At 54.3% G+C, this 20,226-nt stretch overlaps 2 protein-coding genes and 1 pseudogene across 2 annotated transcripts in view; 2 read left to right on the forward strand and 1 right to left on the reverse strand.

The window, feature by feature from the left end:
• The window catches only part of PTH1R (parathyroid hormone 1 receptor), a 23,645-nt gene extending 18,697 nt beyond the window's left edge, over window positions 1–4,948 (forward strand). Inside the window, exons 10-16 of the mRNA XM_029918862.1 lie at window positions 305–458; window positions 2,201–2,261; window positions 2,574–2,640; window positions 2,922–3,016; window positions 3,613–3,754; window positions 3,876–3,917; window positions 4,434–4,948. Coding sequence (XP_029774722.1) covers window positions 305–458; window positions 2,201–2,261; window positions 2,574–2,640; window positions 2,922–3,016; window positions 3,613–3,754; window positions 3,876–3,917; window positions 4,434–4,811 — 939 coding nt within the window. The 3' untranslated portion in view covers window positions 4,812–4,948. The remainder of the gene's footprint in view (window positions 1–304; window positions 459–2,200; window positions 2,262–2,573; window positions 2,641–2,921; window positions 3,017–3,612; window positions 3,755–3,875; window positions 3,918–4,433) is intronic.
• Window positions 4,949–13,033: 8,085 nt separating this feature from the next.
• LOC115275640 lies at window positions 13,034–13,191 on the forward strand (annotated as a pseudogene).
• Window positions 13,192–18,425: 5,234 nt separating this feature from the next.
• CCDC12 (coiled-coil domain containing 12) overlaps window positions 18,426–20,226 on the reverse strand; it is a 52,926-nt gene continuing 51,125 nt past the window's right edge. Inside the window, exon 8 of the mRNA XM_029917741.1 lies at window positions 18,426–19,308. The gene's annotated coding sequence lies outside the window, so the exon portion shown is untranslated. The remainder of the gene's footprint in view (window positions 19,309–20,226) is intronic.

The raw sequence follows: 20,226 nt of genomic DNA on the forward strand, positions 1-20,226 counted from the left end.
CCCCGCAGCCCCTCACCCGGCGCTTTCATCAACACTCCCGCCTCCTGCCTCAGCCCAGCATCCCTGCCCACTCCACCTCTTCACCTTGGCCCCTGCCACTGTCCTCGGTGCCCTCCTGCCCCTGGCGACTTCCCCCGCGCCCTCCCCACCCCCGCACCCCCAGCTCTGCCCTTGACCAGAGCCTGGCCCCTCCTGCCCTCCTGCCCATCACCACTCGCCATCTTATCGCCCGAGCAGCCCCCAGCCCATCCCCACCTTCCGCACATGCAGGCCCGTCCTCTGGCTAACACCACTGCTCTCCTAGGCGGGCTGCAGGGTAGCTGTGACCTTCTTCCTTTATTTCCTGGCCACCAACTACTACTGGATCCTGGTGGAGGGGCTGTACTTGCATAGCCTCATCTTCATGGCCTTCTTCTCAGAGAAGAAGTACCTGTGGGGCTTCACGGTCTTCGGTTGGGGTAGGTAGGCGTGGGGGACAGTGGGGAACAGACGGGGGGGGGGGGAGCTGTGGGCGGCAGGGTCAAAGGGCGAGGCACCCGCACAGCATATGCCATCCCACCCACCCTCTGAGTCTGACCCCATCTCAGACTCAGGCAACAGGCCCTGACTAGGGGTCAGGGTTCACCTGGGATTGGCTTAGCCCAGGATTGGGGCTCACCTGGAGGCAGATTCCTCTGGCCTTGAGGTTCAGCCCTGGTCAAATTCAGGTCAGGATCGGGGCACCTGGGTGGCTCAGTCGGCTGAGCGTCCGGCTTTGGCTCAGGTCATTGATCTCAGAGTTCATGGGTTCGAAGCCCACAGTCTGGCTCTGTGCTGACAGCTACCTCAGAGCCTAGAGCCTGCTTCGGATTCTGTGTCTCCCTCTCTCTGACCCTCCCCTACTCGTGCTGTCTCTCTCTGTCTCTCAAAAATAAATAAAAAACATTAAAAATTTTTTAAAGATTCAGGTCAGGATCAGAGTGGGATCTCAGGTCAGAGGTCACCCTAGGGCCAGGGTTAGGATCTGGAATGCTCCCTCCACCCTGAGCCCTGTTTCCCTACCGATCCCCTCACTGCCTGCAGGACCCATGACCCAGAGGCCCAAGCCACACTCCACATCATCAGAGTTCCGGTGTCCCCTCTGCAGAATGGGTTGCTGGGGCTCTGCACTGCACCCCCACGGGCGCTGGGATCAAGTTACCGATAATTGTCCATTATTGTTGGCAACTCCCGAGCTTGGCTGGGCTCCGGGGCAACTGGCCAGACTGGGGCGACTGGCCAGACTGCAGAGGGGTAGGCCTGGTGGCTGAAGCCCCTTCTCTGCACTCAGCACCCAGAAGCTCTCAGGTCAACAGCCACAGCCCGTTGGCACATACCCTGACTTTGTCCTCACCCACGGCAAGCCCCAGAGCTGGGGGAGACCTGGGCCTGGTCCCAGGAACTGATGTGGGCTCTGGAGCTAGAGGGGGTCAGGGTGGGCAGGAAGCACACAGATCGGGAGCACACAGAGCTTCGGGACACAAGGATGTCACAGCTCTTTTTCGCATCATAAACCCAGGTCACACCTGGCCCTCCCAAGGGCACACCTGGCCTAGAATGAAGTGTGAGGGGGTGGAGGATGGGAACCTGGGCTCCCTTCTAGAGGCAGAGATCACTTGAAAGTGCCATGTGCATTCTGGGCTGACTCAGGCCTGGGAACACCAAGCTTCCCCTGTGGCCTTTACTCAGCCTGGAACGACGGTTGTCACTCCATCCAGCCTCATCTGCGGGGGCTAGGACCTTTCACACCGGGTGCTGGGGGTGTGCTGGGACAGAAGAATGCTGGCACAAGAGTGCCCCGTGCAGAGCACTGCCCTTGAGAGGAGAGAAGGGGGCAATGGGCTGGGCATGAGGAAATCAGTGATGCCTTACTTTGTTTGCCGTGTGCCCAGCAGGTCTGCACGTGTGGGGAGAAGACACAGAGCTGGGATGAGGGCAGAGGGGTGAACTGGGCCCTGGAGCCCCTCGCAGAGGCTGTTGGGAAGCAGAGTGACACATGCCAGCGTGTGGCTCTGTCACCGAGCAGCCTGTGGGCCCAGGGTGAGGGGGGTCAGGGACGGTGATGGGGTAGGCTGGGGGTCATCAAGGATGAGAGGAAAGGGTATGCCAAGGTGGGCTGAGGGGAGAGACATCATGGGTAGTACCCACGGTCCCTCACACTCTGCCCCCTCTGCGCCCACAGGTCTGCCTGCCATCTTTGTGGCCGTGTGGGTCAGCGTGAGAGCCAGCCTGGCCAACACCGGGTAGGTCCAGGTGGAGAAGGGGCTCCGGGGGCTCTGATGCAGGCCAGAAATGCCCCTGGAGCTCTCTTCCTGTGTGTGGTATGTGAGGGGCCTTCCTGTACCCTGGCCCCTAGTGCCCAGCTTCAGTTTTCTATCCAGCGTTGACCCTCGGGGGTCACAAGAGGCTGCTTGAAAAAGAAGCATCTGAGGGTGGGCTCAGGTCTGGCCGCACCCGACGCTCTGCTGCCCCAGAGCAGGCCGCTCTGGGGCCACACTGTGCACAGGCTCAGGGCGTGAAGGGGGGCGCGGGAGCTGATGCCTTGCCTCCCCCAGGTGCTGGGATTTGAGCTCCGGGAATAAGAAGTGGATCATCCAGGTCCCCATCCTGGCCTCCATCGTGGTGAGCTGGGGGAGGGGGCACCAGGGCCGGGTGGGGGTGTGCACCACAGGCCCCAGCGCCAGCCCCCGACAGGGACTGCAGAGGCTTCCCTGGACCCCAGGATTGGAGCCCCAGGCCTGAGAAGCAGCTGGCCCCCACCCCAGTCCAGATGGGGGAGCCGAGGGCCCACTTGGGGACATGGTGGCAGAGCAGAGTCTGGGCAGGGCCGTGCGCCCCAGGACCCTTGCCCCCAACCCTGGCTAGGGTGCAGCTCGAGATGCGGCCCTCCCTCCCTCCCACAGCTCAACTTCATCCTCTTCATCAACATCGTCCGGGTGCTGGCCACCAAGCTTCGGGAGACCAATGCCGGCCGGTGTGACACGCGGCAGCAGTACCGGTGAGCTGCGCCCGCCAGGCCCCGCCTCCTCAGAGCTCAGGGTCATCAAACCCTGGCACCGTGTACAGAAGCAAAGACAGAGGCCCCCGGAGTGAGCCTGTGTCACGGGGAGAACCCCACTCTGGACTCCCTGGCCGGCCCCGGGGATCTCAGCCCAGAGCCAACCTGGGCCATTCGGTGCTAGGCCCTGCCCTAGAGCTGGGGTCTGCAAGGGTGGGATAAACCCAGACCTCTCCTTAAAGAGCTGACCGTTCGAGTCTGAGGGCCGTGCAGGCCATGGGTCGCTGCGAGAGGGCGGCGGTTCAGCTAAGACCTGAGCAACGGGCCGAGGGGTGAAGAGGGGAGACCAGGGGGCAGAGGCGAATGAGTGCCAGTAGGGGGACCGGCAGGTGCAAGCACGAAAGGGCCCTGTTAACACTGTGCAGAGACAAGAAGGGTGGTTGTCCCAGGTGAACTGGACTGTCCTCCACCCTGGCCCGAGCCTCGCTCCCATAGTGCCTCCCGGAGCCTGGAGCCAGGGGCTGGCGGGTGGGGATGGCACCGTGCCTCCTGAAGGGAAGGGGCTTGTTCCTGACCCGCCTGCCCTGCCGGCCCAGGAAGCTGCTCAAATCCACGCTGGTGCTCATGCCGCTCTTTGGCGTCCACTACATCGTCTTCATGGCCACGCCGTACACCGAGGTCTCAGGGACGCTCTGGCAAGTCCAGATGCACTACGAGATGCTCTTCAACTCCTTCCAGGTATGCAAGCCCTGCCCAAGGCCCAGCTGAAGGTGGGAGGAGGGAGGGTGGGGGGAGGGTCCACTCCCACCCTGTCCGGATGTGGCCTCCAGGCCCTGACCCCACATGCCTCTCTCCACAGGGATTTTTTGTTGCCATCATATACTGTTTCTGCAATGGCGAGGTAAGCAGTGGGTGGCATTGGTGAGAGGCAGGGAGGACGTGAAAGTGCCAGGGCCCCCCCAAGTCCTATCCCTCCGTTCCTCTGTCCGGCTCCTCCTATATTTCTCCAAGAACTTCCCTGAAGACATTCTGAAGGCACAGAGTCTTTCCAGATGATTCAGGCTCGGGACATCCTAGGATTTGTGGGCTCTTCGATCTCTGGCATAGCCAGTGTCTTCCCAAGCCCACAGTTGAATTCTCTGTAATCCTGATTGCAGGACTCAGCCACCCTTGGGGCCATTTGAGCCTTGTAGACTCTGGGTGTGTCAGCTGCCTACAGCCAGGCACCATGTTTTGAGGATGACAGGATTTCACTCGGCCTTAGAATTTTCCAGTAATACCCTGTGCCTCTGGTTCCATTCAGTGCTGTGTGTTGTAGGGGCAGGGAGGAGGGCACGCTGGGCCTGGGGGAGGGATGCACATGTGGCAGAGGGGTTAGAGGCACACCTGATGGCCCACCCTCCTCCCACCATCCCAGGTACAGGCTGAGATCAAGAAATCCTGGAGCCGCTGGACACTGGCACTGGACTTCAAGCGGAAGGCGCGCAGCGGAAGCAGCAGCTACAGCTACGGCCCAATGGTGTCCCACACGAGTGTGACCAACGTAGGCCCGCGTACGGGACTCGGCCTGCCCCTCAGCCCCCGCCTGCTGCCCGCCGCCGCCACCAACGGCCACCCCCCGCTCCCCGGCCACACCAAGCCAGGGGCCCCGGCCCTCCAGACCACACCACCTGCCGTGGCTGCTCCCAAGGACGATGGGTTCCTCAACGGCTCCTGCTCGGGGCTGGACGAGGAGGCCTCTGCGCCGGAGCGGCCGCCTGCCCTGCTGCAGGAAGAGTGGGAGACAGTCATGTGACAGGGGACCCGACGGGTGGACCCGTGGACATGAGGGCCGACAGATGGACCCAGAGACAGGTGGTTGGACGGTTGCCCGCTCAGGGCTGGGGCTGGGAAGACAAAACCGGAAAAAAAAAAAAAAAAAGGGAAAAGGAAGCCGTGTGTCGCTTCCTGTGGTCTGAACTGGGGACTTGGGAGGGGAGGGGCGGGAGCCTTGGAGAAGTTCATGGGTTTCGCCTCAGGAGGTGCCCTGAGGGCACAGGCACAGTGGAGCAGGAGAGACCTGGGAGAGGCCTACGGTGGCTGGAGTTTGCTGGGGTCACACAGGGACCCAGCGGAGCCATGCAGGGGCCAGGCCCCAGCCTTCCCCTGCCACCTTCTGCAGCTTCGGCTTGGACCCAGGCCCCAGTGGGGACCCAGGCTCCTCCAGGCCGGCTCTTCGCCTGCTACCCGTCGCTGTCCACCAAGGCCCAACCACAGATCCCTGGGTCCCTGGCCCCGCTCCAGGCCCCTTCCTGCCTCGCTGGTGGCTCTCCTGGGCCCCTTGGAGGCTGGGACGCTCAGGAAGCCCTCCATGCATGGTCCCCAGCCCCCACCCCACATCTGACACACCCCTCTGGCAATCAGACTCGGGGTGAGGCTGCAGAGAACATGCCGAGGCCATCAAGTGTGGTGTGGGCTATAGTCTCTGCTCTGGCCCAGGAACCGTGGGGGAGCCTGAGGTCAGCCCACAGGTCTGGCTGGGGTGGGGACCTGCACATCCACTCCCTGTCCATCCAAAGCCATCGCCAAGCGTCCCCATCTGTCACCCACCCACTACATCCCTTGCCCCTGTGCCCCCTGCACAACCCCGTATCGGGCCCCAGAACGGCACGGGCCCTCCTCGCCCGACACTGAGAGCTGACCCGCTGCGTGCCCGTCCCACGCTCTGACCCGCGCAAGCTTCCTCCTCCGCTCTGAGGGCGGCCCGGCCTGCCTCTGGGCTTACACAGGCCAACGCCCCTGCCTGGCCCTTCCTTCCTTCATCTCCAGCGCCGTTTGTTCTTCTCCATGGACTCAGTGTCTGGAGGGCGCTCCCACCTCGAACAGCACCCCCACCGTTGGGGGCTGGGTGAGGGGTCATGGGGCCAGGACTGCAAACTCACTTAGGCAGCAGGTGGCACGGGCGTGCCCTGGGCAGCCTCAGGCCCAGCCCTGCCTGTCCTTCCAGATGGCGGGCAGAGCAAACAAGTGCCCAGGGCCTGGCGCACCCCTGGAGTACCATGTGTGATGTGCTTGGAATGGCGTGAGAGATACGGGCTGGGACCTGAGCCAGTTTGAGCATCAAGGGCTCCCGTGAACACCGGGAGCCACTGGAAATCATACAGGGAGAGCATGAGGTCTGAGCCACATTTAGAGGAGTCCTTGCGTCAATGGAGCAGCCAGAGGAGGTGACTCAGGGGTCCGGGGACAGGTAGCCTTGTGGGAGGCAGGCAGCAGGCAGGAAGGACCTGGATGAGGTGCTGCCTGGGAGGAGGCCCAAGCAGAAGAGATCCCCCCATCCCCTTCCCAGGGGTGTCGTGTGATGCCCCTCCTCCGGGCTCGGAGCCATGGGACCTCTGGACCCCTGGGCTTTCTGGGGAAGTTGTCCGTCCCACCCCAAGAGGCCCCTAGTGGGCTGGGCCTCAGGGCCCCACCTTCTAACCCAGACTCCTCCTCAGGAGGTTTCTGAAATAGAGTCCATGAGGCCCACTCACCCTGAAACAGTCAGACTGGGTATCTGTAGGACAGGGCTGTCTTCCCCCTCAGACTAGGCTTGCCCCAGAACAGAGCTGGGCCTCTTCTTTCAGACTGGATTCCCTCTAGGACAGGGTTTAGCCTCTTCTTACAGACCAGGGACCTCCACCCCAGGATGGGGCTGTGCTCACTCCTCTGAGTGGGGTCCCCCTCACCCCAGGACAGGGCTGTGCTCCTCAGACTATATACCCCACCTCCAGGACACGGCCAGGCTTTCCCCTTTAGACTGGGAACCATTTCTGGGATGTGCAGGACCTGACTGGACCGTGGGCCAGGACCCTCCTCCCTCAGACCTGCAGCCCCTGGGCCAGGGCCGGCCTTCCCACTCAGGCACCTGGGCCATCCAGGTGTTGGCGGAGGAAGTGGGAGCCCTCAATGGGCCTGGCAGGCTGTCAGGACCCTGTTTGCCTTGAGCGGGGCCGGAGCCAGGTGGTCACTTCTCCCTTCAAGGCCTCCCAGCCCAGCCAAGCCGCAGGGAACACGTAAACACCGGGCGAGCCGGGCGCAGGCAAGTGGGGAGGGGGCCGCTGAGACCCCGGCTCCTTAGCCTCCTTGGCCACAGCGTCTGACACCTCGTGGGTTGCCATGAACTCTGAGTTGGGCTAGTGAGGTGGCCTGCTGCTTCCACCTGTCTTGAGGCATGTGGACAGGCCCTGCCCTCTCTGGCCTGTGTTCCCTCAGCCCAGACTGGGACAGGGACCTCTGAAGACCCCTGGAAGGAAGGTACCCTCTTGGGACACCAGGCCAGGCCTCTAGGCTGGGAGAGACCCTAGCTCCTGGTTCAGAGTGGGGCCTAGGGGGTCCAGGGGCATCAAAGAGACGGCTCTGCCCACCCTCGACCTGCAAGCTTGCTGAGGTCCTGCACGGATGGAGCCGGGCCCCCCACGCCCACCAGGAGTTGGCAGGCTGGGAAAGCCCACATCCTTCTGCCATCACCCTGGGAAGGTGGGGGGGTCAGAAAAGACACAGGGCAAAGGGGACTAAGTTCTCTGGAAGTTCCGAAGGGACATGACTCTGCCCTAGAGGATCTTAAGGGGACACAGCCCTGCTCTGGTGGCGTGTGAGGGGCCGCAACCCTACGTGGGGGTCTGAGAGGGTCCTCGCTCTCTGCCTTGGTTGATGGAAGGGGTCTGGCTGTGGCAGCCCGTGGAGCGGCAGGAGCAGTGGCGCTTGCCGCTCGGCTCCAGCACACAGGCGGGGCCGGGTCCAGCTGCCGGTCCCTCATGCCTCCTTGGCCAACTCCAGGAGAATGATCCCTGCCTGAGGCTACCGTGGCCAACTGAAACAAGCCTTGGCTGGGGCAGAAGAGCCTCCTCCTGGGCAGAGGAGGGGACTCCAGAGAAGGGCAGGGGTCTGGCTCCTGGTGTATGCTATGTGGTCCCGGGTGAGCTGCCTTCCCTCTCTGAGCCTCAGCTTCTCTTCTGAGGTCAGGCCCTTGTCCAGGTCTCCAGACCCGTGTGGGCTCAGTACCCCGTCCCACTGCTCAGTGGGCCCCCAAGACACGAGGCCAGGATATCCCCCACTGACTGGCTCCCTCCTTGAGTATCACAGTCCTGCAGGCAGTGTGTGTGGGAGGGGATAGGGGGCAAGAGACGGTGAGTGTGGATTCTGTGCAGGTCCTCCCTGTCCAAGGGCCAGGGGTGAGGAAAGGGACCAGGGTCTCAGAGGCAGAAGGCCAGATTCCAACCTTTCCTTCTGGCCTCAGCTTTCTACCTGTAGGTGAGGGGAAGGGAGGCAGCTGCATTATGTGCCTCCTTTTCAGGACCCCGCCCCCCCCGCAGTCTGTGGGGATAGAGAGGTAAGCTTCCCACGGAACCGCTGGGGGTGGGGTAAGCAGCTGTGCAGATGAACAGCCCCCGTGGGCTCCTGCTGGCTTTGCCTCCCAATGGGGAGGAGGAGGGGATGAGGCCAGGCTGGGAGGATGAGCTTCCGGGCATGGGACAGCCAGCCTGGGGCCACCCAGCACCTGTGGCTGCAAAGGCTTCAGGTGCCAGCACACGAGGCCCTTCCCCTGCTCCTCCCACTCCCCACGCTGTGCTCTCCTGGCAGCCCAAGGCAGCTGGTCCCTCCTGGGGACCGTCTACCACCACCATGTACCAGTCAGGGGACAGCCTTGATGTGAACCCGTTCTGGCTCTGCCCGGAGGCCACACTGGCCAGCTGGGTGCCCCCAACAAGCTCACCCACATCAGCGATAGAGGGATGTGCTGCGGGGCTGTTGTTTATGTGGATCTATGTGTTTATTTGTACTTGTGCATCTGTGTCTGTGTATTTATTAGAATTTATGTATGTATATTTATATATGTGTGTCTGCTCATATATGTGCCTATCTGTGTCTGCTGTGTCTAATTGTATTGTCAGTTTGTGGTTCTATCTGTATATATACGACACCTATCTGTGTGTGTGTGTGTGTGTGTGTGTGTCCATGTGCATGACTGTATTGTGTGTCTATTTGTATTTGTGTGTCTGTGTATACGTGTGTGTCTGTTTGTGTGTGTGTGTCCGTGTGGACCTGTGGCCTGAGAACGCCGCCTGTGGGTGGAATTTGGCCCAGAGACGTGTTTGGTTTGGCCCCCACAGTATTTTCAACGTTGTGAGCCAACATTTAAAAATCAGGATATTTCACATAAAAATTCAGCTTTCCAGTTTCTCTTAAAAATTCAGAAGCCCTGGCAGCTTTGGGCCTGCACTCCCATGAGGCTGCTCTCCTCCAGCGCCACACAGGAGCGCCCGTCCCCCCCGCCCTCCACACCCTGCCCCCTTACCTGCCTACTGGCACCTTGAAGATGACGGAGTTTGTGACCCCAGAGTGTGTGGTCACAACTGAGTGCCAGCTCAGCTGTCAGGGGGCGCGTACCCCGACTGAGTCTGCAATGTGGGGGTGTGTACATGAATGCACACGTGCGTGTGAGGCCCGTCTGTGTGAAGAGGGTGTGCAAGCGTGAAGGCATGAGTGTGTACATCAGGCCAGTCTGAGTGCGTGGGGGACATGTGGGGGCATAGGTGTGTGAATGAATGCATGTGCACGTGTGTGTATTTGTGGCCATATTCGTGGCCATGTGGAGTGTGTGGGCCACTGTGGTCTGGCATGCTCTGCATAGGGGCCTCTTCCGGCCTTTGATGGGGAATTGGATTCCCGGCTTCTGGCTGGGCTGCCTTGTGGGATTTATTTCTGTCTCAGTGCCGACCAGAGGCCTGAGTAATGGGAACATTTAAAGAAAACCAGTAAATACGTAGAGAAGGGGCAGGCTGGCCGGGAAACTCTGCCTGGACACCCCTGCCCAGCCCACAGTTGCCAGAGCCCCGAGGCCAGGCCCGAGCCAGGGAGGGAAGCAGCCTTAGAACTTGGCATGCACGCTCATCCCATTCTGTATATTGCCCACTTCTGCCCACCCAGGCCCACCAGGTAGGGGCTGTCCTGCTGGATGGCCCCTGGGACAAAAACAGGCATTTTGGGAGCTTGGATCCAAAAAGAGACTGCGCGGACAAGGCTCTCAGAACAGGCTCAGAGGATGCCATGTGAGGTCTGGCCCAGGGGCTAAGGGGCCCTGGCCTTCCAGGTGAGTCCCTTTCCCAGCCAGACTACAGCAAGTCCACATCCCTGGGTATTTGTACACGGGTGCAGACCCTTCCACAGGATGGATGAGGCTGCCTGAGACCTGACAGCTGGTGCCGTCCCCAGAGCAGGGGTGCCTTGTGCCTGGAACCTGAGTAAGGCCGGCGTGGGCTACGGGCCTGGGGTGCTGTTCTCCAAGGACATGGCCCCCACTATTCTGGGCTTTGGGTCGACAGAGCACCACTCTTGGGACCATCTTGGCATCAGTCAGTTAAATGACAAAGGCCCCATGGGACAGGACGGATTGCTTTTCCTGGTGGGGTAACACGCATTACCCAAGACCCACGGAGCAATGGGAAAACAGGCTGAGCTGACCCACACTCCCTCTCAGGGGCCCCGGGTTGGTGTCTTCTGCTGCCCCCCAGTGGCCACGTGAAGATGGGGAAATAAAGGCTGCCTGGAGACTTGTCCGCGCAGTCTCCTGGCTGAGTAGACTTGTGGGGCCTTGAGGCCCCAGATCCCACCACTCATGATGCCCCACTAATGCCCAGCCAGATGGCTCTGGGGGAAGAGACGAATTTCAGGCGAGTCTAAGGGAGCCAGTCACCACTAGAAGGTCAACTCCCGGAGGGCAGAGTACCATCAGATTCACAGCCACACTATCAGCCCCTGAAACAGTGCCCAGCACAAGCTAGGTACTCAGGGAGATCTGAATCTCCAGAGCCTATACGGGCGGGCAGACTTGCAGCAGGTCCTGGACATGGCCCAGAGCCCTGGAGAGGGGCTGCCTGGATGAAGGCGAGCAGACATCCACACTAGAACCTGGCAGCATGAACACCAGCAGTGCTGGTGAGCAGCAGCGTGGAACCCCCACAGGGGACTTGGCTGAGAGGACAGGCCGACTCCCGGGGACTAGATTTGCCCAAACTGGGTGCCTTCACACTCTTGACTGCAGTCTGCTGGGCTAGGCAGAATCTTCCCTTGTAACTTGAGGGGCTGTGCCTCTCTGTGACCCCAAGTCCACTATTCCTCACTGTGGTATAGGCCCTGTACCAGCCCCCAGGGGCCTACCCCTGCAATCTCAGGCATGACTTCCTCTCAGCCCTCTTGCTGCCCTTCCTACCCAGAGGCACCAAGCTTGGATCTCTGGGCCACCAGGCTTCATCCTCCTGTCCTCTGCCGGGGAAGGGGTGCTGCAGAACAATCCAGGCCTGAAAATCTCTGCAGAGATGACCCAGCGGCCTGATGTACTCCAGGATTTCAAGCAGGAGGGACGTGAGGCAATGGGAGGTCAGTCAGGGCTGTCCTGGAGAAGTGCCTGGCGAGCTGGGCAGCAATGGGCACACCAAGGCTCCCTCCATCCACAGAGGTGGGCACGGCTGCCTGTTCTCTCAGTCCTGTGATGAGGGGGGTTCTGGGGGCCGAGAGTCCCCAACCTGCCCGTCCAACCAAGGCCAAGACTCATTGTGACCAAGTCTGTGGATCTTCCACAGACTCCAGAAAACTTCTGTATCTTACTTTAAAAAAAATTATATAATTTATTAACATGTGCGACCCTTTTCTTTGTTCACCGCTAAAAACATCTTAAAACTTTTCGACACAATATAAATTCATAGTTAGTCAAGTACAAAACAGTCCTGTGTACTGTTCACCCAGTCGTCCCTGATCGCTACATCTTCTGAAACTGTAGCATAAGAGCAAAACCAAAGCGAGGAATCTGACACTGGCAAAATGTGTACAGTCCTATCCCATTTTATCACATATACAGATGTGCGTCATCACCGGTGCAACCAAGAACTATCACCACCGGGCTCTCCCTCAAGCCACCCTGGCACATAGAGCCACGCTTGCTCCTGCGATTCCTAAACCCCGACACCACAGATATGTTCCTTATGTGTAGGGTTTTGTCGTTTCAAGAATGTTACACATAGGGAATTGTACAGCATGTGACCTTCAAATGTAAAGACAGCTGCGCATATGTATCTTTCACTCAGCATTAATGCCCCTCAGAGTCATCCAGGCGACTCATTTTGATCAAGTTTGTTGTTCCTTTTTTATTGCTGAGTAGTATTCCATGGTATGGATGCACCAGTTTCACCAGGCACCAGGACGTTTTGTGGTTGGTTAATTTGTTTTTTTTTTTTTCACAAGATAAAAACTTACTTAATTTTCCATTCCATTATTCCCCAACATACAGGATCAAGTGAGGGGATGCCTTCATCCACTGCTGTAGGTCAGAAATCTATTACCATACTGGGGTTGCTGGGTGGCTCAGTCGATTGAGCGTCCGACTTCGGCTCAGATCATGATCTCACAGTTTGTGGGTTTGAGCCCCACGTTGGGCTCTGAGCTGACAGCTCAGAACCTGGAGCCTGCTTCAGATTCTGTATCTCCCTCTCTCTCTGCCCCTGCCCTGCTTGCACTCTGTCTCTCTGTCTCCCCAAAATAAACAAACATTAAAAAAAAAAAAAAGGAAATCTATTACCAAACTTATTTCACCCATCTGGGTGTAATATTTTAATTCCAAAATGAAGGACGGTAAGTTATACTAAGTCCTTGATCATCATCTGATGACTTGGAAACCTCCATTAAACTGGAGACCTAGGTTCATTGTTTTTTTTTTTTTTTTTAAGTGACATATCTTGGACAACAAATTCAAATGATCTAGCATTCAATAAGCCAATAATACTTGTGATATTTGGCTTTTTTCTAGCTTTTGGTGATTATAAATAAAGCTGTTATGAACATTTGTGTGGACGGGCTTTGTTTCTCTGGAATAAATGCCCAGGAGAAGCGTAGTTGCTGGGTTATATGAGAAGTGAGGGTTAGTTTCTGAAGAAACTGCCGAACTGTTTCCCAGAGTTACAGTCACACCACCAATGTATGAAAGATTCCGTTTCTCTACATCCCATCGCTTCTCGGCCTTTTGGCTAAGATCAAGTGCAGTTTCTCTACATCCTTGTCAGCATTTGGTATTATCACTCTTTTTAGAATCTTGCTGATGAAGGGCTTGATCTCACAACCCTGGGATCATGAGCTGAGTGAAATCAAGAGTCAGGGGGCGCCTGGGTGGTTCAGTCGGTTGGGCGTCCAACTTCAGCTCAGGTCGTGATCTCACAGATCGTGGGTTCGAGGCCCGCGTCCGGCTCTGTGCTGACAGCTCAGAGCCTGGAGCCTGCTTCCATGTCTGTGTCTCCTTTTCTCTCTGCCCCTTCCCCACTCATCCTCTGTCTCTCTCTCTCCTTCAAAAATAAACAAACATTAAAAAATTTAAAAAACCCCAAGAGTCAGACGCTCATTTGACTGAGCCACCCAGGAGCCTCAGCACTCTTTTTCAGTGAAGCTATCCTGACCGTGTGAGTGATGACGGCTCATCCTGGTCTTCACTTGCTTTTCCCTGTGCTTATCTGCCATTTATATACCCGAATCCTTCGTTCCTTCTGTGGTGAGAGTTCCTTACATATTCTAGATAGGAGTTCTTTATCAGATATGGATGGGCTCTGCAATTTAGTCCGTAGCTTTTGATTCTCTTAACAGGTTTTTTTTAAGTTTTTATTTTAGAGATAGAGGGAGAGAGTGAGCACAAGAGGGGGAGGGGCAGAGAGACAGAGGGAGACACAGAATCTGAAGGAGGCTCCAGGCTCTGAGCTGCCAGCACAGAGCCTGACGTGGGGCTCGAACCCACAAACCATGAGATCATGACCTGAGCTGAAGTTGGACGCTTAACCGACTGAGCAACCCAGGCGCCCCTTAACAGTTTTTGTTGAAACAAAAGCTTTCCCATTTCAGTTAAGTCAAATTTCAATTTTTTCTTTATGAATGTGCTTCTGGGTCTTGCATCTAAGAACTCTTCACCAAGCTCTAGGTCCTAAAGGTTTTCTCCAAGAATCTTTTATAGTTTCGCACTTATGTTTACATCTATGCTCCACCTTTATGCTTTGTATAACCACTGGGCTTTAGATTGGGGCTCTTTTCGCGGCATGTGAAGATCCAATCGCTCCAGCACCATTTGCTGAAGATGAGCTTGCCTTTATCAAGCTCATTTTGCACCTTTGTTAAAAACTAGCGGGGCGCCTGGGTGGCTCAGTTAAGCATCTGACTTCAGCCAGGTCATGGTCTCATGGTTCCTGAGTCCGAGCCCCTTGTTGGACTCCATGCTGATAGTGCAGAGGCTGCCTGGATTTTCTCTCCCCCTTTCTGCCCCTCCCCTGAGCACACATGCTCAAAATAAACTTAAAAAATAAATCAGTCAGCTGTACTTGTTTGGGGCTACTTGAGTTCCCACTCTTCCATTGTTCTCTGTGCCTATCTTTCCACCAACACCACCATCTTGATTACAGGGTTTTTAGATCATGAATTCAATACCCTTAGTATAGAGCTATGCAAATTATTTCTTCTTGGGGGGAGTTGTGGTAGTTTGTGCTTTTCGAGGAATGGGTCCATTTCAGCACTCTTCAAACTCATGTGGATATTTACACTACCCCTTATTGTCTCTTTGAGGTCTATGGGGTCGGTAGTGACAGCCTGGCTGCCTTCTGAATATTCATAACTTGTGTCTTTGTCGGTCTTGCTAGAGGTTAGTCAATTATTGACTTCTGCCATGTTTACCAGTCTCTCTGCTCGCCACTTCTTCCTGCCTGCTGTGGCAGGCACTGCTTGGCTGCCTTCCAGGGACTCTCTCTACCCTCCTTCCTTTCTCATGGAACCTCAATTCCAATCATGGTGGCAATGTGCCCAGCTTAAAATACCCTAACTCCCCACATGGCTGCAGTTCAGGCTGGATCTGACACGGTAATGACTGATGGGATGTGAGGGCGAGCCTGGTGGACTGGGCTCGAAGCCACAGTTTCCTCAGCTGGCTTGTCCCTCACCCTTCCCCCTCCCACCCGTGGTTCCAACCTGGGGGTGCACCGGCTCCTAGGGGAGCTAAGGACGGCAGCTGGGGAGACAAAAGGGACCTGTGTCCCTGCAGCCACTACATCGCCATGGACTTAACACAAGAACTGGCTTGAAATCCCATTTGCGAGTGTCCACCAGGGGCAGTCCCAACTGTCTCCCACTCTCCCAGTTCCTCCCATGCTCCCTCTTGCTGCAGAGCATTCCTTCCCAGTTCTTCCAGCACAGATCTGTGCAGATTAAACACTTGGTATCATAAGCCTGAAAGTGTCTATCTGGTGCTAACTATGTCCCGATAACTAAGCAGATGGACACTTGTTTCCTCAGCGCTCAGGAACATTTTCTCTTGTAGTATCTACTACTGATGAAAACAGAACTCATTCGTAGGTTGTTTGACCTTCCATGTGCCTGTGTAATTTTCCTCCTTACCTCCAATGTTCTAGCCCGGACCACTGTAGTGAAACTGCAGATGTGGTCATTAAAAACAATTCCACATCTGGGGTGCCTGGATGGCTCAGGTGGTTAAGCTTCCGACCTTTGATCTCAGCTCAGTCTTGATCTCCGAGTTTTGAGTTCAAGCCCCTCATTGGGTTCCAAGCTGGGCGTGGAGTCTACTTAAAAAAAAACAACTGGGGTGCTTGGGTGACTCAGTCAGTCAAGCATCTGACTCTGGCTCAGGTCATGATCTTGCAGCTCACAAGTTCGAGCCCTACATCAGGATCTGTGCTGACAGCTCAGAACCTGGAGCTTGCTTCGGAGTCTGTGTGTATGTGTCTCTCTGTCCCTCCTCTGCTCACATTCTGTCCCTCTCTTTCTCTCTCAAAAAATAAACATTAAAAAAAAATTCCATTTCACACTTAGTAACTTGGTTGTGAATTCTGGAGACTTCTCTCCTTAAACAGTATGCATGTGAGATTCAGCATATATACCAAAAAAGTATACAAAATGAATGGATAGAGAATAAAATGAATTCCTGCCACTCAAGTTAAAGAACAGTATCAAGACCTCAGAGGGCTCCCTCCCAGAGTGAACTGCCAGCCTAATGTCGAGGACCATCACTTTGTTTGTCTGCACCCACTTGACCTTCCACATGCATGTCCTTAAAGAGTACATTTTTTCCTGCCTGCTATGGCTCATACTCCCTTTCTCCTGGGACAGGACCGTGCTTGTGGCTGTGGCTCACGTCATCGTCAGGGAATCCTGCTGTACGGATCACCACTTACGACACGTGTTTCAACGTCTGTACGGGTGCTGGGACAAAGGACGCTCCTGCAGGCGTCCCCACCCCCCAGGACCCTGCTGCCGGGCTGCTGCTCACAGGGTGTGCCCACGGTCCACTTCTCCAAAGTGGGCGCACCCCGCAGCGCCCTGATGTGCGGCCGGCGACAGCCCAGCTGCGGCACCGCGCCCGAGTAGCGAATCCGCTTCCGTCCCCGCGTCTCCCCGTCCAATGTCACCCCAGCCACAACCTGTAAGTGGGTTCTGGGTTGGAAAGAGTTTTGCTAATCCTCACACTTTCCATCTCTCTTTGAGTTTAGGTTTGGGTTTACGCTTTTTTTTTTTTTTTAATAGCATCAGACTGAGGGGAAAAAAGGGACGGTTTAGTACATTGATTGTAATTAATGATGTATTTTGGATTAATTTACTTGTCCCACTTTTTCCTCTTTTTCTCTCTTTGCCTTCTTTTGGGTAATGTTTTTTCCTTTCCTTTTTTCTTTCCTTTTACAACTGCTTTGGAAGCGGTATGCTCTATTTCTATTGTTAGGATCACTGTAGAAATGCCAGCCTGGCCATGTAGGAGTGTCTGGTCTGAGTCTTTCCTCTCTTCACCAGTGAGCTTCGTAGAGAGCTGTGTTCTCAATCAAGAGTATGGGGGCGCCTGAGTGGCTCAGTCGGTTAAGCCTCCGACTTTGACTCAGGTCAGATCTCACGGTCAAGGGTTCAAGCCCCATGTTGGGCTCTGTGCTAACAGCTCAGGGCCTGGAGCCTGCTTCCAGTTCTGTGTCTCCTTCTCTCTCTGCCCCTCCCCCTCTCATGCTCTGTCTCTCTCTGTATCAAAAATAAAGAAAACATTAAAAAATTAAAAAAAAAAAAGACGACTTTGGCCACAAATTAAAAAAAAAAAAAAAGAGTATGCACCTACCCCTGCTGTTACGTACTCTTGTCTTACTTTTACTCCCACGGAATATTCTCATTTTATAACCTACTTAAAGTTCCCCTTTCCTTCTCTTTGTTCCTACTTCTATCTCAAATTTTCCATCTGGAATCCTGTCTCATTCCAATCTGAAGACATTTGGCAAAAATAATTTTTTTAAGAATGCCTATTTATTTCATTTTTTAAAAAACAGCTTTATTGAGATATAATACACACCTTATACAATTTGCCCATTGAAAGTGCACAATTCTATGGCTTTTAGCATATTTCCAGATGTATGCAGTCACCACACGCCACTGTAGAATATTTTCATTACCCCCAAAAGTAGATCTTCTTTTCACGTGAGTCTGCTGGTGATAAACCCTCTAGGCTTGCTGGTCTGAAACTATCTTGTATTTGTAAGATATTTTCTCTGGGTATAGAATTTTATGTTGACAGTCTCTTTTCATCCAGGTAACACTAATACCAGAAGGCATCACTCCAGTTAACAGACTGTGGTTGTACATCTGCTGTCTTGCTCCTTAAAAGGTAATAGATCTTTTCTAATTTAACATCATTTCTTGCTCTTTTCATTCTGCCAAGTTACTGCACTGTGTCTAGGCACCACAGGGGCGCCTGGGTGGCTCAGTTGGTTACGCATCCAACTTCAGATCAGGTCATGATCTCACAGTCTGTGGGTTCGAGCCCCACGTTGTGCTCTGTGCTGAAAACCCTGAGCCTGGAGCCTGCTTCAGATTCTGTGTCTCCCTCTCTCTTTGTCCCTCCCCTGCTTGTGCTCTTGTTTCTATCTCTCAAAAATAAGTAAGTGTTAAAAAAATTTTTTTAATAAAATACATCCACAAATCCTTAGACCTCCCTCCAGAGGCAGAACCTAACCCTGTGTGGGCCGGATGTAGTGACTTGCTCCTCACACTAGAATGTGGCAGCATATCACTTCCAAGACCAGGTCATAAAAGGCTATAAACCTTCCACCTGCCTTCTGTCTTGGCTCGTTCACTCTGGGGAAAGCCAGCTGCCACAGGACACAAACACTTGGGCAAGCCTGACGGGCAGATCCATGTGGCAAGGACTTGTGCACACGCCACGCTTCTATGAGCCTTCCTGGGAGGACGTCTGGACTGAAACCTCAAAGAGACCCCAAGCTGCGACTCCCCAGGTCCTGCATTCTGGACCCACAGAAACTGTCCAGTAATAAAGCCACTAAGTTTTGTATGTGAATTGTATACTGCAATTGAGGATTAATCCAAGATGTGAAACAATATGCAAACTTGCTTATTGAGCTTTAACACACATACAAAACGCATACAGAGCATATGTGTTTGGTTCGATAAATAGTCATAAAGTGAATATGCCTAATTCATCACCATCTACAAGCTGCCCTGCTTGAGATTTGCTGGCCTCATTGAAACTGTGGATTGGTGATTTTGAAAAGTACACAGTCATTAAAAAAATATTTCCTTCACACCATTTTTGCCTTTTCCCCTTCTTTCCTGGGACTCCAATCACATGTCATGTTGGCTCTTCCTACCCTATCCTCCATCTTTCTTAGTTTCTTGTTTTGGATTATTGACCTGTCTATCTTGCTGTATTCTGGAGAACCTCTCCAGGCCTGGCTTCCTGTACAGGAACTGTTTCTTTAGCTCTGATTCACAGATGTGGGGCTTTTAACTGCTATAATAATTTTTATTTCTGAACATCACTTTGGTTTTTGGCAAATCGATTCCTATTTTCAAGCCTATCTTCTAGTTCTTACATCATTTTTAAACATTTAAATAATCTGCCTGGTCATTCTAATCTATGAATCCTTTGCAAGTCTGATTCTACCACGTTCCTACCCATGTCCTTTGCTCCTGGTGCCTTGTTGCCCAGTAGATCAGGTGGGTGGGTGACCTTCTCCTGAAGCTGGTCGCTTTACTTGAAACTGTATCAACAGGCGTTCGTGGAGGACTGCAGTGAATCAAGGTTCATTCAGGTAGGGTTTGCATTTCTATCAAGCATCCAAGACCACCACATTCTGGAGCCATTTATATTCTTGGCTGGAGGGTTCTCTTGAGCAAACCCACATGCAGGCTCAGTTCTCAAGGGAGAACTGAGTCAGTGGCAAGTTCAGCCAGTGGCAAGGATCAGTTTTCCTCTGAAATGCCAAGAGAGCAGATTTATTATTCATTCACAGAGGGCGCTGCCCTTGGCGGCCCTGGCTTTCTGGAGGGCTTTCCTACCAGGCCTATTATGCACAGGCATTGGGTCTTAGCCCCAGGGACCAAGGACCCCAAAAACCAATGCTGGTTTCACCTGGTTTGTTAAATACATTCAAGGCAAAGGTCAGGCTTCAGCATTCTGCTGCTTCTCTTACCCTCTTGCTTGAGTGTTCCTGACTTTCTTCCCCAATCAGTGATCCATTTAAAAAGCATTTGTTAAAATGATTTATTTACCTAGTATTTTTCAGTTTGCAAGGGGAGGATCGGTTCAGGCAATTATTCTACCGTGATGCCAGAACCAGAGGTGGTCAGCCTTTCTTAAGTACCTCCTGTCTCCAGGTTTCTTTTCTCCATCTCCATCAAGCAGTGCATCAAGGTGGTCAACCTGCCCTCTCTCTTCTTTCTCTCTCTCTGCCACCTTTTGGAACTTTAGCTTTCACTTCCAATTTATCAATTCCTTATTAGTATTTAGTTCCCCCAGTGAATTGCTTAGTGTATGTGTGTGTGTGTGTGTGTGTGTGTGTGTGTGTGTGTGTGTGTTTCCAAGATCTCTAAACAGATCTTCCTCATGCCCAATCCCTGTTCCTGAGACATGGGGCTCAGTCTCTCTTCTATCTCGGTAGTAATAAACAAACACTCATTTTAAAAGCCTGTTAGGATGTAAGTGTTTCAGCTTCCTTGGGTGTATATCCCTCCACCTGTTGGGATGGTAGCCATTCTTCAAGGGGCTGGATTTTCTCACAAATCTTGTAATGTTAGTCTAAGTGCCCATTGTGTGTGATGGTTTGTTTTCTTCTCTCTGTCTGGCAGTTTTCTGTAGGCACGCTGAGCTATAAATGCAGAAGGAAACTTCC

Source organism: Suricata suricatta, chromosome 12 (assembly GCF_006229205.1).
Source record: "Suricata suricatta isolate VVHF042 chromosome 12, meerkat_22Aug2017_6uvM2_HiC, whole genome shotgun sequence".
NCBI classification, from domain to species: domain Eukaryota; kingdom Metazoa; phylum Chordata; class Mammalia; order Carnivora; family Herpestidae; genus Suricata; species Suricata suricatta.